The sequence below is a fragment of the Brienomyrus brachyistius genome, chromosome 3 (assembly GCF_023856365.1).
Source record: "Brienomyrus brachyistius isolate T26 chromosome 3, BBRACH_0.4, whole genome shotgun sequence".
In the NCBI taxonomy this organism is placed as follows: domain Eukaryota; kingdom Metazoa; phylum Chordata; class Actinopteri; order Osteoglossiformes; family Mormyridae; genus Brienomyrus; species Brienomyrus brachyistius.
In genome coordinates this window covers 9,355,176-9,378,879 of record NC_064535.1, presented here as the reverse complement: position 1 = coordinate 9,378,879, position 23,704 = coordinate 9,355,176, and the positions used below count along the sequence as shown (strand labels likewise).

Below are 23,704 nucleotides of genomic sequence, written 5' to 3'. Positions count from 1 at the left end.
GAACTCAATACCAGCCCTTAAGGGCTATGTCATCTGTAGTTGATGCTGGTTGTGCATCTTTCATTTTAAAACGCATAATTAATCTTCTGACACTGGCAAAGAGATCACATTCCTGCAATACCACCGCTAGAAGTCTATAAGTGAAGGAAAGCGTACAATCAAAGCATATAGTCAACCTCACGACTCTTAAGAAGACTAGTTTTATTCTTGAATATATACAGCAGATGGGTGGTCTGGGGGCTCACATCCCTAGAGTGGGGGTTCTGTATATATCGTCTTGTCTTCCAGCTTTCCTTCACCTACTTCGGTTTCCTGATATAGTTCATAAAATGATGCCAAGTGGGGTCTCTAAATTGACAGCAGTGCACGACTGACAGACTGGTGTTCCATGCAGGGATTAATCCAGCTCTGTGCCCTGTGCCCTGTGCATCTCCAGGCTCCCTGCAACACCGACCAGCAAAAGCGGTTGGAAGAGCGATGCACAGTTCTGCACAAAGGCCTTTAACATTAGAAGATATGCAAATCACACATTAATAAACATATACAAAGTTACATAATAAATAAATAAGAGTTTCTTTTGTTCTCCAAAACCACTGATACTTTGTTGGACAGCTAGATGAACACAGCTTCAGTTCCCAAACCTCTCCACAGGGGCACCTCAGCCATTCCATGTATTTGTTACATTCATCCACCAGCTAAATTCATTAACTTAATTGGTTATACAATTCAATGTGGTATTGATTAGCCAAACTGAGTATTGGGTGGCGTAGTGATCAAGTAAAAAAAAAATGGGTGTGTGTGTTGGACGGTCGCTGAGAATTCTCAGATGATTTTAGGAGATTCTGAACCGGCTACGATGACACACTTTTATAGACGCAGTGTTGTTATATACCAACATGAAGATCATTTCAATGGCATTTTCTTTGAATGCCAGAGGGACGACCAGGTCCTTACTATCAATGATAATAAATAGGACTGTCCTTATAGAAGAATTATATTACACAAAATATATCATTATCAGCTTTTTCAATTCAGTCTCATTTGTTAGACATTGTACTATTAGAACATTTTGCCAAATTGTAACAGTATCTGTAGAACTGCGAGGAGGTAGTTTCCGGGCGTACAATTACATGGCAGCAGCGCAGACTGGGGACAATTCCCCAGAGCGTCGTCAACCCCGGGCGAGTGTGCAGCGCCCCGAGTGGTCCCCAGGGGGCGCACCTGCACCCAATCAACTAATTAATAGTGGGGTTAAAAGCAAGGCAGTACAGGGGAGGACTTAAACAGTGCAGCTAGCTAGGGAAGAGGAGAACGTTATCTATGATTAGATCACTTCATGGACGAACTGTACAGTTCGAAAGACAAAAACGAAGTTTTGCCCTCCCGTGATTTTTGGGGTTCACCGATGGCCAAGCTTAACGCCTAATGACGAGGATTTTTACGACGTTTTATTCATTATTTTGAGTAATTTGCTTTGATTGAATAAATCAATTTCTTGTTTTACACAGAAGGTAGAAAGGGCTCGGTCCATAAGCTACACAAGGTCCTCATTTCATAAGTGCATCATATTAAAATTCTCGCGGGCTTTGGCACTTTGCTGCATCCGCTGTCCTTCCTCCAGCCTCGTGGTGACAGTCGGCCATTTGTGGCCCTCATCAGGGCTACGCCACAGGAATAGGAAAAGAGTGTTTTTTCCTTAAAGAACACCCTCAAAAAAGCCCCCCCGGCACAGACTACAGCCTGCAGAGGAAGTCAGGTTACAGCTTTAGGTCACAAAGGCACTAAAACAGCTTCATTTATTAAAGCCTAAATCAGGCTGAAGAGGACTGGATCAGGGAAAAATCTGGAGGCTGGATCCAGATTCCCACCCAATCAGAAGTCGCCACTCCCTCTCGTAGGTCATAAAAGCATCGATCCAAAAACAGCAACCAAGCAGGAAAACTGTAGAGCCTTAAAAAACAAAACCTATTTCAACATAATCAGTACCAGAGTTGGGCAAGTCCTCCACTTTATTACAGGGCTCAGCTCTGCAACCAGTCGCCCAGAAACATATCTGGGAGCATCAAACCAGATTAAAGTAATCCACACTGGGACCTCACGGTTCTGCCTCACCATGCCCCCCCCCCACTCCCCATTTTCCTAGGCAGGCGTGGGCCTGTTTCTGCTCCCAGGGTCTGCAAGTTGGACATCAAAGTGGTGGTTCTGTGACTCTCGTATAATTGCAATTAAAGGCTTGCTGAGGACCAGGGAGCCTGCAGCTGTGGCTCAGGATGCTGGGTAGCTCCTGCTGCGAATGCAATTTGCAGGCCCCCAATGTGTTCGAACAGGTACAATACACAGGCACACGTGAGCCATCCCCCCCCCCAACAACTGGCCAGAATTTCCATTTCAAAATTCTCTTTCCCCAACAAAATCCACCAGGACATACAGGTAACGATTATTAAAATCTACACAATGCAACAATTGTTTGTACAATAGTTAAGGAAATCACTAACTGAATAAGTCTAAAAAGCTTTAATAGAGTTATCTTTTAATCAAATACTTCTAAAAAAAACTGGACAAAAATAGACCAAGAGTTTGTATAATCAATCGTTAGTCATCTTAATTTTGGTACCACGGGCCAGAATAATAAAACCAAAAAAAGGCAGACAATTAGTCACTGCTGCATCGGGTCATTTTTATCAGCCACAAAAGAATATAGAAACCAGCTGGAGAAGAGAGGAGTTCTTCACCAGATCCCTTCAGGAAAGTAGCATTGCGGTAAACTTCTGCAAGTAAGGATCTTGTAATTTTATGAAAAGCTTGTTATGGTTCTGGAGACATTGGACCACTGCTGCCTGGCTCACAAACAATAACAGAGACAAGATGCCTGTACATTGGTTAAAGAATGACTAGTCCTTGTGTAGTTCAAACGATAAAGAATTTGAGACCTCCTCCCAGTTAGTATTACAGAATACAGAAAGGACACCTTCTCAATATTTTAGCAAAACATCGGTTAAGTCACACAACTTCACGTGAAAGGAGTTCCGGAATCACAAGCTGGAACAGCACAATTTACCATTTCTGTGTCATTTTTAAAGGCACCTAAATGGATTTCTGTGGAAATTGTCATTCCTGGTAAAATAAGCCCAAACTCTTTTGGGATCTCCCAGTGTGCAGCATACACCATGTAAGACTGTGCTTACTACTGAACCAGCCAACCTCAATGGAAATCACTTTCTTAGAAGGACAAGCCACCCTCTGCAGCATCAATTGTAAATATAAAAAACAGCTTGCAGCTTATAAGTACTAGGCCAGCTGCAGGTATCGTCACCAAACTCCACATACTGCTCTATCCCCTACAGCAGGATCCATGTTTTTGCCAAGACCACACATTAGACAAAGAGTCAATCCCTGGTGAAAAATGGATGTTCTGTATGGTAGCCCTTCCTGTCAAGAACAAGACCCCCAATCTCCACCGGAACATCCCTGCCGATTTCCTGTAGTTGTAACCTTGTGACACGTGGTGCAGCATATACCACAGCTGTTAATGTTGACATGGGCTTGACTCAAAGTTCCTATTACATCGCTAAGTACTTAGGGGGGAGGTTAAACAGGTTCAGTTAAGGTAGTTTTCTGAGTTGAGTGTTTAGTAATGAGATAGTAGGAAAGCCAATGGATTTTCAGTTCAGGGTCCCGAACAACCACAGTCTACTCTGAATAAAATCGAGGTCCGCAGATTATATTAAAACGAGCAACCAGGCACCCACGTCTGGCTGGAAATCAGGTCGATAATGGAATGACCCAGTGTGGCCAACGGAAGGACCGTAACTCAAAGTACTTTGTTTCAAACACACGAACAAATACGGCAGCCGTGATATTTGGGGAGGTTTGGTGTGATCTTACCTTCGCAAATCCTGTCCAAACGCTGCCGTTTCACTTTGTGCTTGTCAGCCAAAGCCATGGCGGAGGTGCGGCAGGAAACCAAGCTGACCTTCAGGAACCTAGCGTGCTGCCCGCCGTCCTTCACGGAGCATGCCGCCGCGATGCGTCTGCAGACAGCCGCGCAGAACCGTTAGGGCGCAATTTGCTTGTGTGTCTTTTAATGTTATACATTGACAGTATACAAATACTGGAAGCACATGGATTTGCCGTCTACAACATGGGCGGGCAATCTTATCCAGAAAAGTCCGTCGTGTGTGTGGGGGGGGGTTTTGCTGCAGCTCCCTAACTGATTACTAATTAGAGGACTGATTGGCTGAAGTGTCCTCACACCTGGGTTTGAAAAGCCTGTGTACACACCGGCTCTTTACGGATAAGATTGACCCCCACCGGGTCTAGAATATGTGAGGCGGGAGCCGAACTGACATCAGATTTAAAAAAATAAATCATCATTTGCAGATTTCTCAGTTCAACTCGGTATATGGAAACATTTTTATGGAATAGAATTTTTCAGGAAACATCTTACATAATGTGATTTCCTTCATATACACTAGAAAATGTCTGATGGTGTAAAGAGTGAACTTAATACAACTATTGGTGTAATTCCCCTTAAAAAGACATTAAGACCTCAGGAAGTACACAGTCCATATGTAATACCATATGCTGTGGGTGGCATTTACTAAACTCCCCTGGATCCATGAATCATATATTTACTGTTCTAACCCAAGTTTACAGCTAACCCACCGATTACACCTCTTCAGCAGCCACTGAATTTGTGACCAGAGGGTCCCTTTAACTGTATGTTTGGAAAAGGAACTTACGCTGAATTCATTCAATAATATACCAGTCTGTATAAATACATGATTAAGACTTTATGTGTAGGTTCTGGACAGAGGGTGTTAGAGGAACACATTGGTACACAAAACTACTGCTATATTTAATTTTTTATTACCTTAACCAGTAGCAGTTATGAGGAAAGTTATTGCACATTTATGATTTCTCATTTATAGATAAAGGGCGCGAAATAGTGGATTATTTATAAGTGACTTTGGGAAAAAAAGTTGCTACTGTGATCATATTCCAAAAAAAAAGTGATTAGCTGTATTCATGGATGAATGTATAATGCAGCTGGATGAGGTCATGTTCTACTAGTAACACAAAAATATGATTTTAAAAAGCAAATTTAAGACTAAATGCCCAACTGTACTGACACGTTCTAACCATTAGAGGGAACCGTCGTATTCACAAACTTTCATAGATTATAGATCTCCATCCCGCCTGTCAGTATGCTGTTTGTTAGAGATTATGAACAATGCCTATCGTGGCAGAATATAACAGAGGCAGCAGGTGGTGAAGCAAGCAGGTTTTCGGGTATTATACATAGCTGGAGGAAATTTATGTATAGATTTTAGCTCCAAAACCTCCCCCCACCCCCGCCCCCAAAAAATCTAGCTCCAGCACAAGCCAAATTTGTCCTCTACACTCCAAGCAAAGGGCTGCAGAAGTGACGCCAAACCATTTCCAGGACACTGGGTGTGAGAAAATATTAAGGCAATTAAATGCAGCAGCAGCATATAAAAGAGGCTTGTTAAATAGTGAGCTGTACTTTAAATATTCAATACTGAGAATTGAATATTTAGAGTGGAGATCAAAAGCTGTGGATTAGTATTTTTACCACAATAGCCAATATCCGGACTTGCTAATTTAGACAGTTCAGCACCTTAGCGATGCAGAAGATACGAGTACTACCTCGTGAATTCTTCACACATACTCAGCACCTCCTAATGGTTGGTACTGTACCCTCTGCTCATAAATAGCATTCATCTGCATGGGTGGTAATGGATGCAAGGAGAGGGGGGGGAAATCTAGTGCTGTTTCAAAATGCTGCAACAAAGAGCATCATCAGTTAGCCTTGATTAATCTTCCTGTCCCTGAATGAGGCTTTACCTTCCTGGCTATTTGTCTCATTTATCAAGCATACCGGGCCACCGCTCTCCTGGGCTTATCCGAGCGCAGCACAGACGTTATCAACACGGGCCTCGTTCCGGGGTGCCTGACCTCCAAGATGCGTTCGGTATTTACACGTGTAAATAGGGCAGATGACTCTTGGAGGGTTCATGAAAAATGGGAGGAGCAGTAACGGACTCTCCCCGCCCACACACCTGGAAAATGTGGGGGGGGGGGGGGGGGGTGCACAAGGGGAATCTCAGAGAGCCAAGGAGTTGTACCCTCAAGCGGGCAACTTAACCGCCAAATATCGACGGCCAAAGCAGCAGAGGCTGCCAGTATTTTTAGCGCTAGGGTCGGAATTCAACCACAATCCCAAAGCGCCGTTCTTCAGTTGTGTTGAGGTTTGGCTTTAGCCCAAGACACACTTATTGATCATGGGCATGTCCTGAAGGAGCAGGGGGGTTGGGGGGGGGCATGCAACCAAGCGTTTGGCATAGCAAGATGGGGGAGGGAGTCAGGTGATGGGAGGGGAGGGAAGTTCAAAATGAAATCATGCCAGATATTCAATGCTTCAGCATGCAAACAGTTTCCCTTTCCAGTCAACAGATAATTACATGATTATTATAGGAGCTGCTATAATGGAAAAAAAAGCACAATCAGTATATCACACACATACTGAGCTTATATTTGATGTGAAATTATTTAAAAGAGATCCTTAATGAGGGGTAATGGAGAGTAACCAAAACATTATAATACTGAAGTCTAAAAAAATGTGTCAGGAAAGTAAGTCAAGGTCACAGAATACACACACACACACACACAAAACTTTCTTTAAAATGTTTTAATGTCTAGCTCTAATTTCTATTTTTGGTTAACTTGTAAAAATGTTTTGTGTGATGAAAATGGGGTGTGAATTATTAAAGTTTTTATCCATCCATCCATTTTCCAAACCGCTCTGGGTCACAGGGGGTCTGCAGCCTATCCCGGAAGCAATGGGGCAGGAAACAACCCAGGATGGGGGGCCAGCTCATCGCAGGGCACACTCACGCATCAGTCACTCACACATGCACACCTACGAGAATTTTAGCAACTCCAATTAGCCTCAGCATGTTTTTGGACTGTGGGGGGAAACCGGAGTACCCGGAGGAAACCCCACGACGACATGGGGAGAACATGCAAACTCCACACACATGTGACCCAGGCGGAGACTCGAACCCGGGTCCCAGAGGTGTGAGGCAACAGTGCTAACCACTGCACCACCATGCCGCCCCCTTAAATTTTTTTATGTTGATTTAATTAATACTGCACACTCTTAGAATTCAAACGAATGCAAAAAGTTCACATTGATAAAGGGTGAATTTAAAGTCATTTAAGCCTTTTTAGTATTTTAGTTTTATTAATATCACAACTGCACAAAACCTGCAACAAGGATAAAAGGAAGGAAATTAAAATACTAGCAAAAAAAAAAAAACTGTCAGTAGTGAGATCTCATGTTTATGGAAAAATATTTACACAATCATACCCTTCAGAAAAATACTTCATTTAAATTTCCAACGTGGAAAAATATATTTTCAAATCTGCAACAAGCAAATATTTCCAAAGTTTTGCTAAATGTGCAATCTTAAAACGTAAAATTAAAAAATGCAGTGTATATGGTCAACTAAAGAGTCTGGTTATGCACATCACTGCCAGCAGCTACAGAACAATGAGACTGAAAAGCCTTTTCTTCCTCAAGAGTGTAAGCTCATGCGATGAGGGACTCAACTGAATTCATAATTGAAATGGGTCTATTTCTAGGGAAGTTCTGACCGCAAGGACGTGCGTACAGTACTGAAGCCGGCCCCCCAGACACCCCCTTTCCTTGCTTTCGCTCACTGGCTTAATCTAAATTTCAAATTGAATTCACATCACAATACCTGCCTTAATCTGTAGAAACACAAAAGGCAAAGATAAAGCTCCGGTTGTAAAGAAGTCCGTCTTTGCGCCAAATTCGGGAAAGAAGAAATCCACTTCGAGTGTGATTTACAAGAGTAAGGAAACACAAAGTCAGAATAACTGGGTTTGAAAATAAAGACATCCTCTCTCAGAAGCTAATTAGCACAGATTGATGACTTTCTTTTCAAGGTAATTATGACAGCCACACATATTAAAAAAAGCCTCATAACCTCATAAGCCAGGACTGGTTCCAGAGGAGAAGGGAAAGGAGCGATATACATTATACTGAAACTGTTCAGACAGGTAAGAGAGACTGTTTGGTACATTTGGTAAAATCTCCAATGACAGGATCAAATTTCAGTTGTAACTGCACCCTTCAAAACACACAACGGCACAGGCAGCAACACGCTAGATAACCACAATTTTTAATGCATGGGTAAATTAATATGTCAATTAAAAATATGAATGTCTGAATAATTTATACCCAATAAAAGGTCAGGCTGCTCTCCTACTGCGCTACTTGCTACGGCAGGCAAAGATGACAAAAACACACAGACACACACACACACACACACACACACACAGCATTATAAAATCAACTGCATCTCATTCCATTCCAACGTACTGAAGAGTCCAAAAAAAAACATAATTTAAAAAGTTTTAGATTTTTAAGAAAATCATACAACACATTACTACATTTAAAAGGCACATGATCACACGCAGGAGGAAAAAGTTCTAGGGATGTTTTTTTAACTGCTAAACAAGGAAACACAATGGCATCTATCATCATATTAGCCTCCCGCTCCCCCCCCCCCCACACACACACACACACACACACACACACACACACACACAAATACAAACAGAAAACTTCACCGTTACTTCAGTAGTATTTTGCTGAAGGATTTCCAACAAGATCGCATCATTACCTGGTGCTAGAACAGCATGCTGGCAGGATCAACACCTTTCCTAGAGAATTCAAATAATTCCGGATTTCTTGTAATTACAGGATTCGATTTTCTTCATTATTGCTATTTCCAAACTGCTTTCTCAAACCTTCCTGTGCCCCCCCCCCGTTCCGTCCACCCCAGGAGCTGGCACAAAGAAACCATTTTCTTCTCGTCTTATTTTCTCTGGGATAAATCTTTCACTACTTGGCCAAAACAAAAACTCTGTCAAACAGAAAACAGAAAGACCACGGAGAATTCATAAAACAGGCCCACTGTACAGGAGAAACACTATTACAGGGCCACATATCTACTCCTAAAGCTGTTCACTTAGCTTAGTAAATTATACCCCATGCAACATTACAATACTGTCTCTCAGTTTGATATTGCTTCCATCTCCGTGCAGATATACACAAAATTATATCATACGTGACTTGCCAGTCAGACAAGATTTCTTACAATTGCGGATTTTAAATTACATACAGAAGTTTAAGAAAGTTAGTAGCCAAGTTTTGTTTGGAAATTAGTCCAACATTTACGACAACACAACAACGGCAACAGCAACAACAAGGACAATCACGACGACAACAACTCACTCAAAGCTCTCAACAGAGCAGCCCAAGAACATAGCTTATAGTTTCCTGGCTGCAGGGAAAGGGGCTCTGCTCTCTCAGTCGCTACGACTGCAGATGGTCAAGCTCCTTTGAAGGCCAGCTGAACTCAGAGTTCAGCTTGCATCAGTAGGAGGTCATGCATCTCATGGGAGTGGGGCAGAGAGAAGGATGATGAGGGAGAAAAACAAACTGGCTTCTGCAGTCACTGAATCCCAGTGTCCCCAAGATGATCTACCACACCATTGCATCATCACCAGAGATGACACAAGGCGGGCCGCAGTTTCAACAAGGGAAAAGAATCTTTGTGCTCTTACAAAATAAAGAGAGTAGAGTCGAGTTCCCATCCTCAAACAACTTAGCCTGTTTTGAGCCATTACTGTTAAACATACTTGCCTGGTACCAGCAAAGGAAAACATTTAGTTTAAATAGTCCACAGGTCAGACTGCCACCAGCACAAATCAGACAACACTTTGTATGATTATTTTATTAATTTTATTTTTTTAGCTTAAATTTTGTATTGACTAATTATACCGTTAATTACCTTTGGGTTTGCTGCAGAAGTAATTTCGTTGTGTTTCATTGTGCTCGAACTTGAAAACCCAAAATGAGTAACAATGTCATCAATCGGCTAATATTTCTACGAGGGCTGCGCGGTACCGCATCGCAATATTCGAAATATTTGCACTTACTATTGCGGTACTTATCAAACAAAACAGGAGATGAAATTTACCGAAAATAAACCACAGCCAAATAGAACTTTTTATGATCTACCAATACGGCGAGTCAAACAACTTGTCAGCAGACGCAAAGCAACGCCGACGAATGCGATGTCATTACTGCGAATGCGCATTTTGTGATGACGATGCTGAAACTATTTATTGTGCAGTCATAAATTACACTTAGATTTTATATCTAATGTCATACAGAAGCTTTGCCAAAAACAAAGTACGTGGACCTGAAAATAACCAAGCATTTACCTGAAACCATTCCTGTCTGCAGTTAGTCCGCCAAAATTAATGTGTCCAGGCATTAATCCACTGCAGGGAGGTTCAAGGTTTACTGCTGCAAAACGCTGTGTACAAATAAGTTTTAAAAATATTCATATTGCCCATCCAGTAGAGCAGTGTTTCCCAATCCGGTCCTCAGGGACCGACAGTCAGTCCATGTGTCTGCTCCCTCGGAGCTCCCTGTCAGAGCAAAAACATGGACTGTCTGTGGGCCCCCGAGGACGGGTTTGGGAAACACTTCAGAAGAAGATCACGGCGAACCTGGAGCCCAGCCCAGGAAATGCAGGGTAGAAGGCAGGGGACACCTTGGACAGGATGCCAGTCCATTGCAAAACAAATATAAATCACACACTATGGGCAATTTAGAGATACCGATTCACCTAGCAGCAAGATTTTGACCTGTAGAAGGAAATCAGAGAACTTGGTTGAAACCCATACAGACACTGGACAATATTCAAACTCCACGTGAAGCCGAGGGCAGAAATGCAACCTACAGCGCTTGAGGAGTGAGGCTACAGTGTTATCCACTGTGCTACCACGCTGCCCCAAAACATCCATCCATCCATTTTCCAAACCGCTTATCCAATTGGGTTGTGGGGGTCCGGAGCCTATCCCGGAAGCAATGGGGCAGGGAACAACCCAGGATGGGGGGCCAGCCCATCACAGGGCACACTCACACACCATTCACTCACACATGCACACCTACGAGAATTTTAGCAACTCCAATTAGCCTCAGCATGTTTTTGGACTGTGGGGGGAAACCGGAGTACCCGGAGGAAACCCCACGACGACATGGGGAGAACATGTGAACTCCACACACATGTGACCCAGGCGGAGACTTGAACCCGGGTCCCAGAGGTGTGAGGCAACAGTACTAACCACCGCACCACCATAGTAAATATAAAACAGCAATTGTCTCGGTGTATGAAACTGCTGTCGTTGTCTTGTATTTGAATTGAGACTCGGTGTGACACAGCAAATGGCCAATGTAGCTACCCTGATTTAAAATACTTAAAGCACAAAAAGTGAGCAAAAGCAATGATTACTTGGACTCCTGTTCCTGCAGTTCCACCACCGGCAGCCTCACACAAAGCATCGACCCCAACTATGAATAAGGTGGGACAGCCAACATTTTTTGACCTTTTACTTTAAATCCAGTCAGCTGACCAGGAAGTGAATTCTACTGCTCAGCAGGGGTGAGGACGAACCTCAATGGGCATTAGTAGGGTGCAGTTAACATGCGAGCTTCTCTTCCACAGCCTACCCATTTTGTACCTTCAAGGGTGTCAGCTTTCAGGGCATCAATACAGCCAATAGAAACGCAGGCGGCTTCCTTTTCCAAAACTCAGGAGTTGGGGGGGGGGGGGTGTCATTCATCACAGCAAGCATTGTCAAGGCTGCACACTGTATCTCTGTGAAGAACTTGGCACCACCTCCATGGTAGCTACAAGTATGGTTCGTCGCTGCAGTAATCGCACGAGTCAGTCTGCTTCTTCTTGAGTTGCATCGCAGGAAACTGGAACGAACCCAGGTTTTGTCCAGCTGCTGCTGTAAATAACCTCTTTCAGGCCGCATTATCGCCCAGCAACAACGCAATTTTTCACATGCCTGACAGGCGCTTATAACCGTGCCATTTTCAGTGGTCATGACAGGTGAAATACAGCCAGCCCCCCCCCCCCCCCCCCCCCCAGACATCACGCACGTCACCAGGACCACCCTTAAATCAGCCCCTGTGGTCTCACCTATATACAGGCCAGACACAGTGTTAAAACCTGAGAGCATTTCACTTTATAGGACTCGCAAAACAGGGCAGAAAATGACAGCAGTGTATACAACCCTAGTGGATTAACTTTACTAGAAAGTGCTGACCCCCAGCAGAGAGTGGTGTTAAAGGCAAGTGGTAGGCATTTATAAGCACAGAATGTAACCAAATTAACATATTATCCTGTTACTGCATTCGATTTATTGTTGCATGTCATGCTGATGTGTTACCACTATGGTCACCAGCAAGCAATAGCCTACACAATGACTGTTTATGTTTTAAAAACCGTGTTTGTTTGTTTTTGTTTTTATTTTGACATGCAAGCATAAATATGTATATAGAGGACTATGTGCATTATAACCACTGCTTATTCAGCGACCAAATTCCATTCTGTAATGACCAGGAGTGCGTTTCCCAAAAGCATAGTTGCTAACTATGCTAGCAACTTACATAGTTGAAACCATGCAACTGAATGCAACTTGAGTCCAACCACGCAAGCCGCCGATGGAAGCGTTTGGGAAACGCACCCCAGGTCATAAAGCAAAATGGACAGCAAGTGAAAATCGCATTAGCCTAGGTTTGACCATGACTGCATACGACTTGATTTCAGCCTTAATACTCAATTTGTTCCATCCTCCATGAAGAACATTTCATACATTCAACCTCTCTCTCACTCCGGCGTGGGCTGTTTAGCAAACCTTTAGCGAGTCCCTTTCCAAAGATTGGAACAATTTACATTTTATTTAGCAGGAACTTTTATCCAAAGCGATACACAATTGAGAAAGCAGGCTCATACAGTCCCTGGAGCAAATGGGGTTAAGGGCCTTGGCCAAAGGCCCGATGGTGACATCAATCTGCCAGCCATGGGATTTGAACCAGCGACCTTCTGATCATGAACACAGAGTCCGAAACCACATAAGCACACATCACCCTACAAAGGAATTAATGTGACTGTAAAAAAAAATATATATATATATTCAGCACTATACACATTTTGCTCGTGTATAAATACTCCACCCTTTGGTTTAACTGCTATAGGTCTTTACATGCCATCACTCGCTGAGTGTGTAGTGTGCGTTGCTAATGTATCAAGCACCCCAGGTGTTTTCCTGCGTGCCAAAGTGTATGCAGAATTATTTCATTTAACTCCGCAATTTTTTTTTACTCTGTCAACTATGACCTTGTGGAAGTTCCAGCAAAGAACAATTTGGATGAAGCTCATAGGGTTTGAAGGAAGTACCGGCCCTACATATCACTGCTGCAGAGATACGAGAAAAAAAAGCCGAAAGCTGCAAACACTTAAATCAGTGATTGTTCTAAATGCTCCCATTTTGTTTTACAGTGCTGGAGATAAACTGGTCGGCTGTTTTCAGTCAGTCCAATTAAGTAGAAGCGTAATCTGCAGATAAACACAATGCTAACACATGAGATGCTGGTGAACACGGAAATGTTGGAGGTGTTGGGGCACAGCCTCCCCATTGGTGGGCAAATCCATTCATCCATCATTCATCCATTTAACCTGGTCCTCAAATACATACATGAGATTCCAATAATTATTCTTTGCAATGTAGACTTCAATCTAAGAAGAGAAGCTACAGAACAGTGTTTATTTGTATATTACGGCAGAAATCAGCATCTCTCTTCTTCTGACGTTTCGCCACATGGGGACTAACATGGGGTCTCGGTGGGTACTGTGTTACTTTCTCCCACGGACGCAATCTCCACTTCCTTCTTGTCATTCTGGAAGATATCGCTGCCCGTTTCTCAGTATTTCAAGCGTGCCGACAAGCAGAAGGCTTTGCTTACATCCCTGTATTGCATTTTCTTCCTCGCTGCATTGCAAGGGCTTCCCATAGTGGATTTGTTTGACATGACATTAACGAACTAAGGGGCATATTTTCCCAAAGCTTTGTGGCAGCACTAAATAAACACAGACAGTTTAAAAGAATACGCAGTGAGAAATTTTTGAAAAGCAAGGCCATTATCTCTGCATGATTATCTTAAACTATTTAATAGCTGGGGCAATATATTAGTAGATGATGCTGACTGTTAAAAACATAATTGTAAGTCATTCCAGTGAACCAATTCATTAACTCATAAAAAGGAATTGTGATTTTTATTTTATTTTTTACACTTTTATTCAGAGCAACTTATATTAGAGAGAAGTTACAATTTGTGTGCATCCCTTGGGATTGGAACCCACAACCTTCACACTGCTAGCAAAATGTGCTACTTGTTGACCTACAGTCATAGAGCTAACTGCATCCCACAGTTCCTTCCCATAAAGATGACTGTTAATTATAAAATTGACCATCTACAATATGCAATAACTACATCTGAACGGTTAGTCAGTTAATGTCATGGTGAGGTTTGTAGTGGAGTGAGAGATTAGGTGGTGCATTTTAGGCAGCTTCCATTGCACTGAGGTCACGGCATTTATCCATGGATGCGAGCTGAAAGCAGACGTCCCAGGCAAGGTTATTACTTTTATACCAAAGATGGCAATAATCTGATATCTACTATCAGTATTGGGATGGTATCGGCAAAAAATGCCGGATTGGATATCAGGAGTCAGGGGAGTAAGAAACCGATCTGATTTTCCAACACAGGTAGGTCTAGCCTGAAACATCGCAAAAATGCTTGTAGCCTTAGTGCGATGTACCGAAAACAGGAGTGAGGGTGACATAATGGATGGGTGCTCAGCAACGCATGTACGCCGGGAGTCGTCGTGTCGGCTGTGTGGAAATATTTTACGCTGAAGGAAGACAAGAAAGAATGAAAAACAACAGAGTGCTGATTTCATCACCATGATTTTACCCCTTATGTGTAAACAGAAGATTATGTAACGAAAAAAAGAGCTGATTAGCGGTGATATTTCTTTGCGAAGTTAACGGGAGTATGAGGTACTTGTAATCTTTCTAAGATTTGGTAAATTATTATTTGAAAGTTTTATCTGTGGTCCGTTGTATATTTTGTACTGGAGAATTATGTTTACTTTTTGACTAGAAATGATTAGTTGGGGTATATGGTGATATTTTTATAATTGATTTCTTTATTATATTTAATTTAGGAACAGAAAACACAATTTGCACTTTAAGAAATATTTCTGTTCATTTTCGTGGAAGTTGCTGAATCAAACAAAAGCAGCCTTGTGTGACTCATGCTGACTGTGGATGAGTACAGTACTTCTTGTACTGTAGTGCCAAAACTTTTGTTTGAGCAACATGACCATTATATATTTTCCTATTCTTTGCATACTCAAAAAAATTCACTACAACACTAAATGCAGAAGTTAATTGATGCCATGTTAACGGAAGTGTACTGATGCAAATATTTAATGCTTGGTAGGTGATAAAGGGGGAAAATATCAGATTGGTATCAGTATTAGCAGATACTCAAAATTGTATTATTGCTATCGGGATTGGAGCAGAAAAAAAATGGGACATAATATCATCGCTACTTTACAGGACAATCCAGGTTCCTATCCTTATGTATAGCGACAATCTTTCGGTAGCCTAATGAACAAACCTAGATTAAACTTAAGACCATGGGTGTCTCTAGAGATGTTGGGCTTCAAGAAAGCCAATCACATTGGATTCGTTGGATTGGGGGACCAATTATGTTGCATTTTGGAATCGGCGTAACTTTTCCCCACTTTATCGTGTACCATTTAGGACTCTTACAAAAGTAATATCTCGATATAAAAGGAAATTGGTTAGGGTTGTGTGCGTAGCTAGTAAACACAGCAGGGATGAGGCGTCACTCTTGTAACTAAATTAGACCAGTGCTATAAAACTGTTCAACAGTTTTTTCCCACGTAGCTTTAAGAAGTGTCAATAGTCAATATGACAGCAATACCTTATTTAATGAAACGCTGTCAATAAATTAAATTTTGTTTGTTCCTGTGGGCAAACACCGACAGTCTTTAAAGTTACTCATTCATATTGTATTACATATCTAATATACATGTTTTTATAAAATAGTAACCGACTTTACACCTCATTCAATGTAAATTACACTTTAATGACTAAGAGAAAGACTGATGCACCATAGGGAATCTTTAATTCCGAGACATTCATTTATAATCCGTCTTGCTTAAGGAATTAGCAAGTAAGAATTCACTCGCCTATCTTCCTATAGAATTAATGAACAAGGATTCATCGTGACGAAGCAGTGCTCCGCGTTTCAGCGCCTGCTGTAGTTGTAGCTGGTTGGACGACACAGAAACAGGAAATCTCTAGCTACGGCGGCGATTTTCAGAATAACGCGCCGCATCTGTATTCATTAACACAGCCGTCTTTTGCAAATAACCCACAAAATTAGAAAGCGTGGCACCTGCAAATTACTCTGCGACCTGCTCTCATCAACGGCTCACTTCAGAATGTACATCCCCATTCGGCAGAAAAAGCCACATGCAAAACAGCGATAACCGTAACTTGTTATTCCAACGCGGGTGCCATCACAGACCCAACTCACCCAGACATGGTCTCTTCGTTCCACTGCTGCCTGAAAAAGCATACGGCACCATGGACGCCTGCTGGACCATGAAAAACTGAGTAACTGAGCTAATGCCAACCTGACATCTACAACTCCACCTACCTACCATCACCAGCTTCTACCCCCTCCAGCTACATCCACCTCAACTGATTTAGCTGATGTTTTTCTCAAAAGTGGCGAACTAAGGTAGATCCATCAAAAGCATACAGCCGTCAAGTAGACAAGTGCTGCTATGTTAAACTTACAATGAGCAACAAGTAGCAGGTCCAAGTAAGTGTAAGAGCTGGTCAGTTTCCACAACGGTACTTGCTACAGTGCTGCTGTACGATATGTTTTTAATGCTCGATCTGTCCATTGGTGCAACACTGCTCACACCTGCACTGTGCTTTCTTTGTGCAGTACTTTGTGTCATGCACTTTACCTAGTATGCTTTACTCTGCCCAATACATTGTCCTCAGTCAGTACTTTGTTGCCTAGTACTACTCATTTTGTCGAGTACTTTATCAGTCTTGCATTATGTGCTCAGACTTATGTAATACTCATGCCCATTGCAATCCCACTATATCGAGCATCCGAGTGCAATATCCCGACTCCAGCCTTGAATCTTGAATGTAAATCTTGTAATTTGATTAAATATTGTATTTGTATTATTGCCATTCGTTACATTTTAATGAATGGCACCGCTACAAATTAGTAAATGCATTTCATGAGCAGAATATATTTATTATCATATTCATATAAGAATATCAAATAGATGTAGTTAACATAATTTTATTAGGGTCCAAAGGGGTTACACTATTTGGCAGTGGTACATACACTGATCCGTGCTGATTGTGTATGTGTGTGTGTGTGTGGCTATGGGGGCTGTTGATGCAAGAAAAATCCTCATTCTATCCTCTTATTAAATCTAACCACTCCCTTCTCTCTGGGGGCATAAAGCTGTTGCCCAGGGTGATTCATTTACCGCGCCTCACCCAGCTCCTGTCCAAACTACTGTGAGCAGACAATTAATTTTTTGATGTCGTTCTCCATCTTGCCCCGGCAAACGTAATGAGATTTCATTACCGACAGTCAGCAATTGTGTTTACTGCAATTCCTTAGCAATATCTAAGCAAGCCACAGGAAAAAAAAAGAGAAATAAATCCTTAATGATGCCATTATTCAGTGAGCCTATTTGCTACTAATATTATTTATTATACAATATTATACAATATTACACAATGTAACCCACAAACATTTCATACACTGAATAATGCAGAAAATACTATGCTATTAAATGGTTGTGTTTGAAAGATGACTGAATACGCTGCTAATCAAAGGTTCTGCGTATATTCCAATAAAATGGACAAAAGCTCTTCCAAAACTAGAAACAGAGTAGAAGGATCTTATAATCTTACAGACCTGACACAGCATCCACAACCGAGAACTAGAAATGCAGGAAGCAGATAGGAGAAAACTGTCCCAATAATTAAACTTCCAGTGCTCTCAAAATGCTGACAAGTGCCAAGGATACAACTGAGATGAGGTTTAATTATGTTTATAAGGTTTTGGTGCCATAAACCATGGAGCTAGCAAAACCACATTACACTCTCCATAAATTAAGCTTTAGCTTAGAATTTACCCCCAGAGCGCAGGATTACTTTTTCCAACAGTGGTGATGAAGAAGCCTTATAAATACTCCAGCCTTGGAACTCTAGGGACAGGAAACGTGGCTCAGCTGTCAGGTGTAGGTCATTTATTACCTCTTATAAACCACCTCATCCAATTTACTCTGGGCCAATGATCCACTTGAAGGAAAACCCCATTAAACTGTGATAGTAGATAAAAGGTGGTACAGGCATTGTATAGCTACGTCACTGGTGAGGCTTGTCACCTTCAGTTAACGGAGCCTTGTTTGGGGACATGTAGAATAATAAGATTTCCTGGTTCACGGTTACTATGGTGGCAAATTTCCTACGAATTGGAAACAACGTAACAGGTATCCTCATCAATATGCAACATGGTTTCCCTTGAATGTATCGCTCCTGTTTAACATCAAAACTGAGGCTATACACAAAGTCTGGTATTATCTAAACAGACAGTTGCCTAAAGTAACGATATTGTATCAGGACACGTGTCGCTTTCATCTACACAGCTTTGAAATTCTAAAAATTTCAACAGTCAGTGATTCAGCCTTCGTTAAACCTGGGTTGGTCAAACTGCCGATAATCCAGCCAAAGGACCCCCAGCGACTAATAACTGATTATGTTTTTTGCAGATGCCCAGAAATTGCTCTGCGGACCCCCATTGAATACCATCCCATGTTTTAGATGTACGCCGTAATACAATATAGTTTATAGCAAACTTTAAAAACGCACTAACAGGTTTCAAGAGAATCATCGTCATTTTTCCTTACAGTAATTCTTTAAAATACTTTTTAAGGAAGGGAAAGGGATTTCATTTGAAGAGGAATAAAAGATACTTCAGACGTTCCTATCCATCTGTGACTGCTGTCAGAAGCGACTCTTCAATCGATAAATCAGTTGAATGTAACAAACTGATTTTTTGCAAAAATCCCCAGAGGAACGCAGACACATTTTCTTTACTATTTGTTACAATTCGGGGAACAATCTCCTGACACCTTTAAGAGTCCATTGCTTTTCAAAGGCTGTTGCGTACTGAAGCACGTGTTGGATCAAAACGAGAAAAAAAGGCAACATCCGTCGGCCAGTGAAGGGTTGCGGAACAGACTGGTGTTTATTCCGACCAATCCGACCCATGACTGGCTGTCCTGTCATTTGCTGTTAAAGAGTAAATCATACACCTGCAATTTCATCGCCGCTTTATGCAGTTTATTCCACTGGACACCTTGGCTACCCCATTTTACTTCAATAGGGCGGGTCCTCTGTGTAATCTCCAGCACACTTCCTGCTGGTCTAAGCACAACAAATGACAAGGATTCAATAGTACTGCTAGCTCTGCATATGGATAAAATATAACACTGCAGTATAATAATGGATAAGGCATAATAGCGCCGGCTGTATATGTCACTCTGAATAATAGCATGTGCTGGGCTACCATTTGCGGCTCACAGCCCGCTATGTATGCTGGCTTTTGCTTTAAATTAATTAGGTCTGATTGAAATATTAATTGAATACGTCACATAATTTAGATCACGTGATATAACGCATTTCTTTCCCGTAAATTTTAATTGCACATTAGAAAAACATGTATTTGTGTTGATAAAGTGCATTCCTTTTATCTGATAATTTGTAACAAAATGTATTTGCTAATATATCAGTTTTTGGTCCTTTACAGAATTGATTAAAGGCTACAAATTATTTCATTATTAATAATTGACCAGAAATTAATTATAAATGTTATGAATAATATATTACCGACAATATTAATGGTAAAAACCAGATATTTAGAAATACTTCATCTTACAATTATTCTGAACAAAGTTAATGTTCCATTAACACATTCAGTTTAATGTGATTTTAATTAAAATCAATATATATTTTTTTTAAATGTAAGTATTCAATCAACAGGTCAAACAAGGCAAATTAAGAGCTCAGCTGAAGCGATGGGCTGGGAAAACCTGGACTGGGGAACATTCTGCTGGCTAAATAACCAACTTCCATACAATTATAACTGACAGTGCATTACTTACTTACAGTGATATGGTCCCTTAAAAAAACAGAAAGGCAAAACAATTCTATGTAATAATGTATTGAATGTAGTAGTATTTAAATGTAGTATTTAAATCTACTACAAGTGAAACAGAGCCGAATGCATTAGAGACATTTCTATTGACATAGCAGTATACTCTTGCATCGCTTATCGACAGGGATACATTCTGAGAAATGCGTTATTAGGCAATTTCATCGTTGTATAGTGAATATTTAAATCAAAAACATAGTTATCTGTTATCATTATCAAATGTTACGCATTATACATAATTGAAAGTGCTATATTTTTATAGAACGTGTAGCGCAGTAGATTTGTTTACTCTAGAATCTCACCGAATACGTGACTAACGCTTTGCAGTACGATGTTACGACAGCTTCCCAGCTTCATTGCCGTATAATACTACGGGACCGCCGTCACTTATGCGGTCCATCGTTAACCAAAACGTCATTATGTGGGGTGGGTGACGCATGACTGTATACTCATTTACGTTTTTACTGGTCAACAACTATGCAGAATTAATAAACTGAACTAAACCAAAATAATCCGACGTGTCATAATATCCAAAGATGTCACATGATCATTTGAACTCTGCTATGAAAGTGACAGGACAACCATGGTGACCTGTGACCCATTAAGATGACCCAGCTAAAGCGTAGAGTACAGACATTACATCCAAATTCAAAGTGAAGTTCATATTTCTGAAGCAGTCATTCGCGAGGGAGGTCCGGGAATTGACCAGAAAAAAAGTCTTTTGACCCAAATCTGTGAGTTTGCTATTTCCTGTCAGGGACTGATTCCATCTGTCACACCCTCCAGAGCTGTGAGTATTCTTTTACTGCACAGAAATCTGTATAAGGGGACTCGTTTCAGCTGAGGTATCCATGGTTACAATAAGCTAAGTAAATAAAAATGATAGGTCTTCATAAAACAGGTCTATTTTATTTGCTGTTATCGTTGTAGTCCCCATTTACACATTGCCCACCAGTGACATTGCACTTCCTGTAAGACGTAGTAAATCTATTTTGCAAATATAGTAAATATAAATGAATACACGATTAAAGGTAAAAGAAAAAAAAAGACACTACTATAGGTACAAATACCCCTCTGTGATCCCGAACAACAAAACACAAAATGCTTTGAAGTAAAAAAGGAATTCATTAAGCAAAACTGCCAAGATATTGGGAGTTTTTTTTTCCCCACCTATAACCATTCCAAAAAGGTTGCCTGCTTTACTCTCTCTCAAGAAAAATATTTAATCGTGCACCAGTATTGTCATCGCGCATAAAGCAAACCTGCCAGATTGAAAGGTGGTGGAGTGACATTATACAAGTTAATTTTAATTATTTAAAGGCTCTAACCGGAGGCATATTCGGTATTATGCACCAAACAAGTAGGGCCCAGATTTCATTTGACAGACACAAAATTGTGGCAAAATATTTTAGAATCTCATTTCAGTAAGTATGAAAAGGCTCTCTTCAGTAGGGACAAAAATATAATCATCTGAATACCCAAAACAAACCAACATAGATGTCGAAAAGTATCACCGAGGAGGGCAAATGAAAAGCCATACAGACGTGCAGAATCGGCGGGTTTATTGTCTCATTTCATTTACAGCTGTATGCATTACCTCTGAGGAGGGAACACAATGGAAAGACCTGTCACGTGCTGAATGGTTAGGTGCATGTCGACCTTCTCTGAAAAAGGTTAATGAATACTCCTGAAAAGGTCTCCCTTTGCAGGCACGGGGGTTAATTACGGCTGCACACTTGACCACTTGAATTCCCTGAAATGCAGGGACTGAATAAAATGGACATAACAGTGAGGATATCTGAGGTTTGAGGGGTGATACAGAGCTGTTGCTGAAGGAGTGTTTTGTTTTATTAGAATCGTTTGGAGGGGGCTCGCTTTGTGGGAAGATGTCGAGCAGTTCTTACTTCTATGCTACTTACATTTGTAACTGCGTACTCATCGGAAGCTCAAGCTAGCTGCACTAATGCCTAGTCGTGTCCTCGATACCTGCATGTTTGCAGTATGCTACTTGCTTCACAAGAATCTACTAAATAAAATAAACGAAAAAAGAAAGGTTTAGATAGGTAGGCATAGATAAATGGATTTTTTTTTGGGTGCTACATGCATAAACTGGTTAGGGTTTCTGGTCTCATATAGACTACGAGGTTATGATAGGATTTCAAGGTGTGAACTGAGGGGTCATGTTTAACCGATCCATGCGTCCCTTTTCCACTTAGCCAGTGTAGGTTTGTGCTGAACTGGGGGCCTCTCTCAGGAGACACAAAGCACAAGGTAAGGGAGACCCTGCAAGGGAGGAGTCTGACTAAATATTAGTGCTCTGTGGTATATTTGGGTGGTGTATTTGGGTGGTGTATTTGGGTGGTGTATTTGGGTGGTGTATTTGGGTGGTATATTTGGGTGGTGTATTTGGGTGGTGTATTTGGGTGGTGTATTTGGGTGGTATATTTGGGTGGTGTATTTGGGTGGTATATTTGGGTGGTGTATTTGGGTGGTGTATTTGGGTGGTGTATTTGGGTGGTGTATTTGGGTGGTGTGCAGGGCGTCAGAGAGGGATCATGCAAGGTGTGGTTGTGAAAATGGACATGTCTAGGGGGGCATTATGGGTAAATAGTACATGGGTTTGAACTCCGGGTGTAAAAGGCTGAGGCAGCTGTGTCTGCAGGGGGGGGGGAATTTGGGGGCAAGTGAGACAGCAGAGATATTTCACTCCCATTTACCACTTTTAATGCATTTTGAACTCAAATGCTTGTTTAGCGCATGAAGTTCTTGTAATTATTCATTTTTACTCAGAAAAATGCATTTCTGGATAAATGTTCCCATGTCAACCAGCTATCAGCGCTAGTTGATGTACAAGCTACATTTGCAGAACTGAGGCTGCGGCTTTATTATTTAATGGAGAAGGTACAGCACGGACGACGACATCAAGTTCCAAATGCCCTTTTCCGAACCACCCGTTAATATTAATATACATTCCATGAAAATAAACCAAAAAAAAAAGCTGTAATTCAGGCCAATAAAGAGAACTTTCATTTAAAATGAATGTAAGATGACCCTTTGTTGGGGGTAGAACGAAAGCCCGAGAGAAATGCTTTTGAAAAATGCTAATGCTAATGACTGGTCAAGCTGTTGCCACAGTGACCGTCAGGAAGGCTAATGAGGGGGCCACCACACGGGTGTGGGACACACAACAAGCCCTGAATTCCAACAGCAATTCCACCCAGCAGCAAGTAAACCTTCTACCAGCAGAATACGCATGATTAGTTTTCACCCAACTGGTGCTTAACTAAACCGGCCTATGCTTAAACATCGGCAAGTACTAAGCACTGTCGGATCGGGCCACACTGTTAGCACTCCGTCAGGTTTTTATTT

At 41.4% G+C, this 23,704-nt stretch overlaps 1 protein-coding gene across 3 annotated transcripts in view; it reads right to left on the bottom strand.

Annotated features, from left to right (window-relative positions):
- Positions 1 to 23,704, bottom strand: part of ctbp2a (C-terminal binding protein 2a) — a 76,803-nt gene that overhangs the window by 37,549 nt on the left and 15,550 nt on the right. For all 3 annotated transcript variants that reach the window (XM_049007282.1, XM_049007280.1, XM_049007284.1), the window contains one exon: positions 3,886 to 4,031. In XM_049007282.1, the coding sequence (XP_048863239.1) occupies positions 3,886 to 3,943 (58 nt within the window). In that variant the 5' untranslated portion in view covers positions 3,944 to 4,031. The remainder of the gene's footprint in view (positions 1 to 3,885; positions 4,032 to 23,704) is intronic.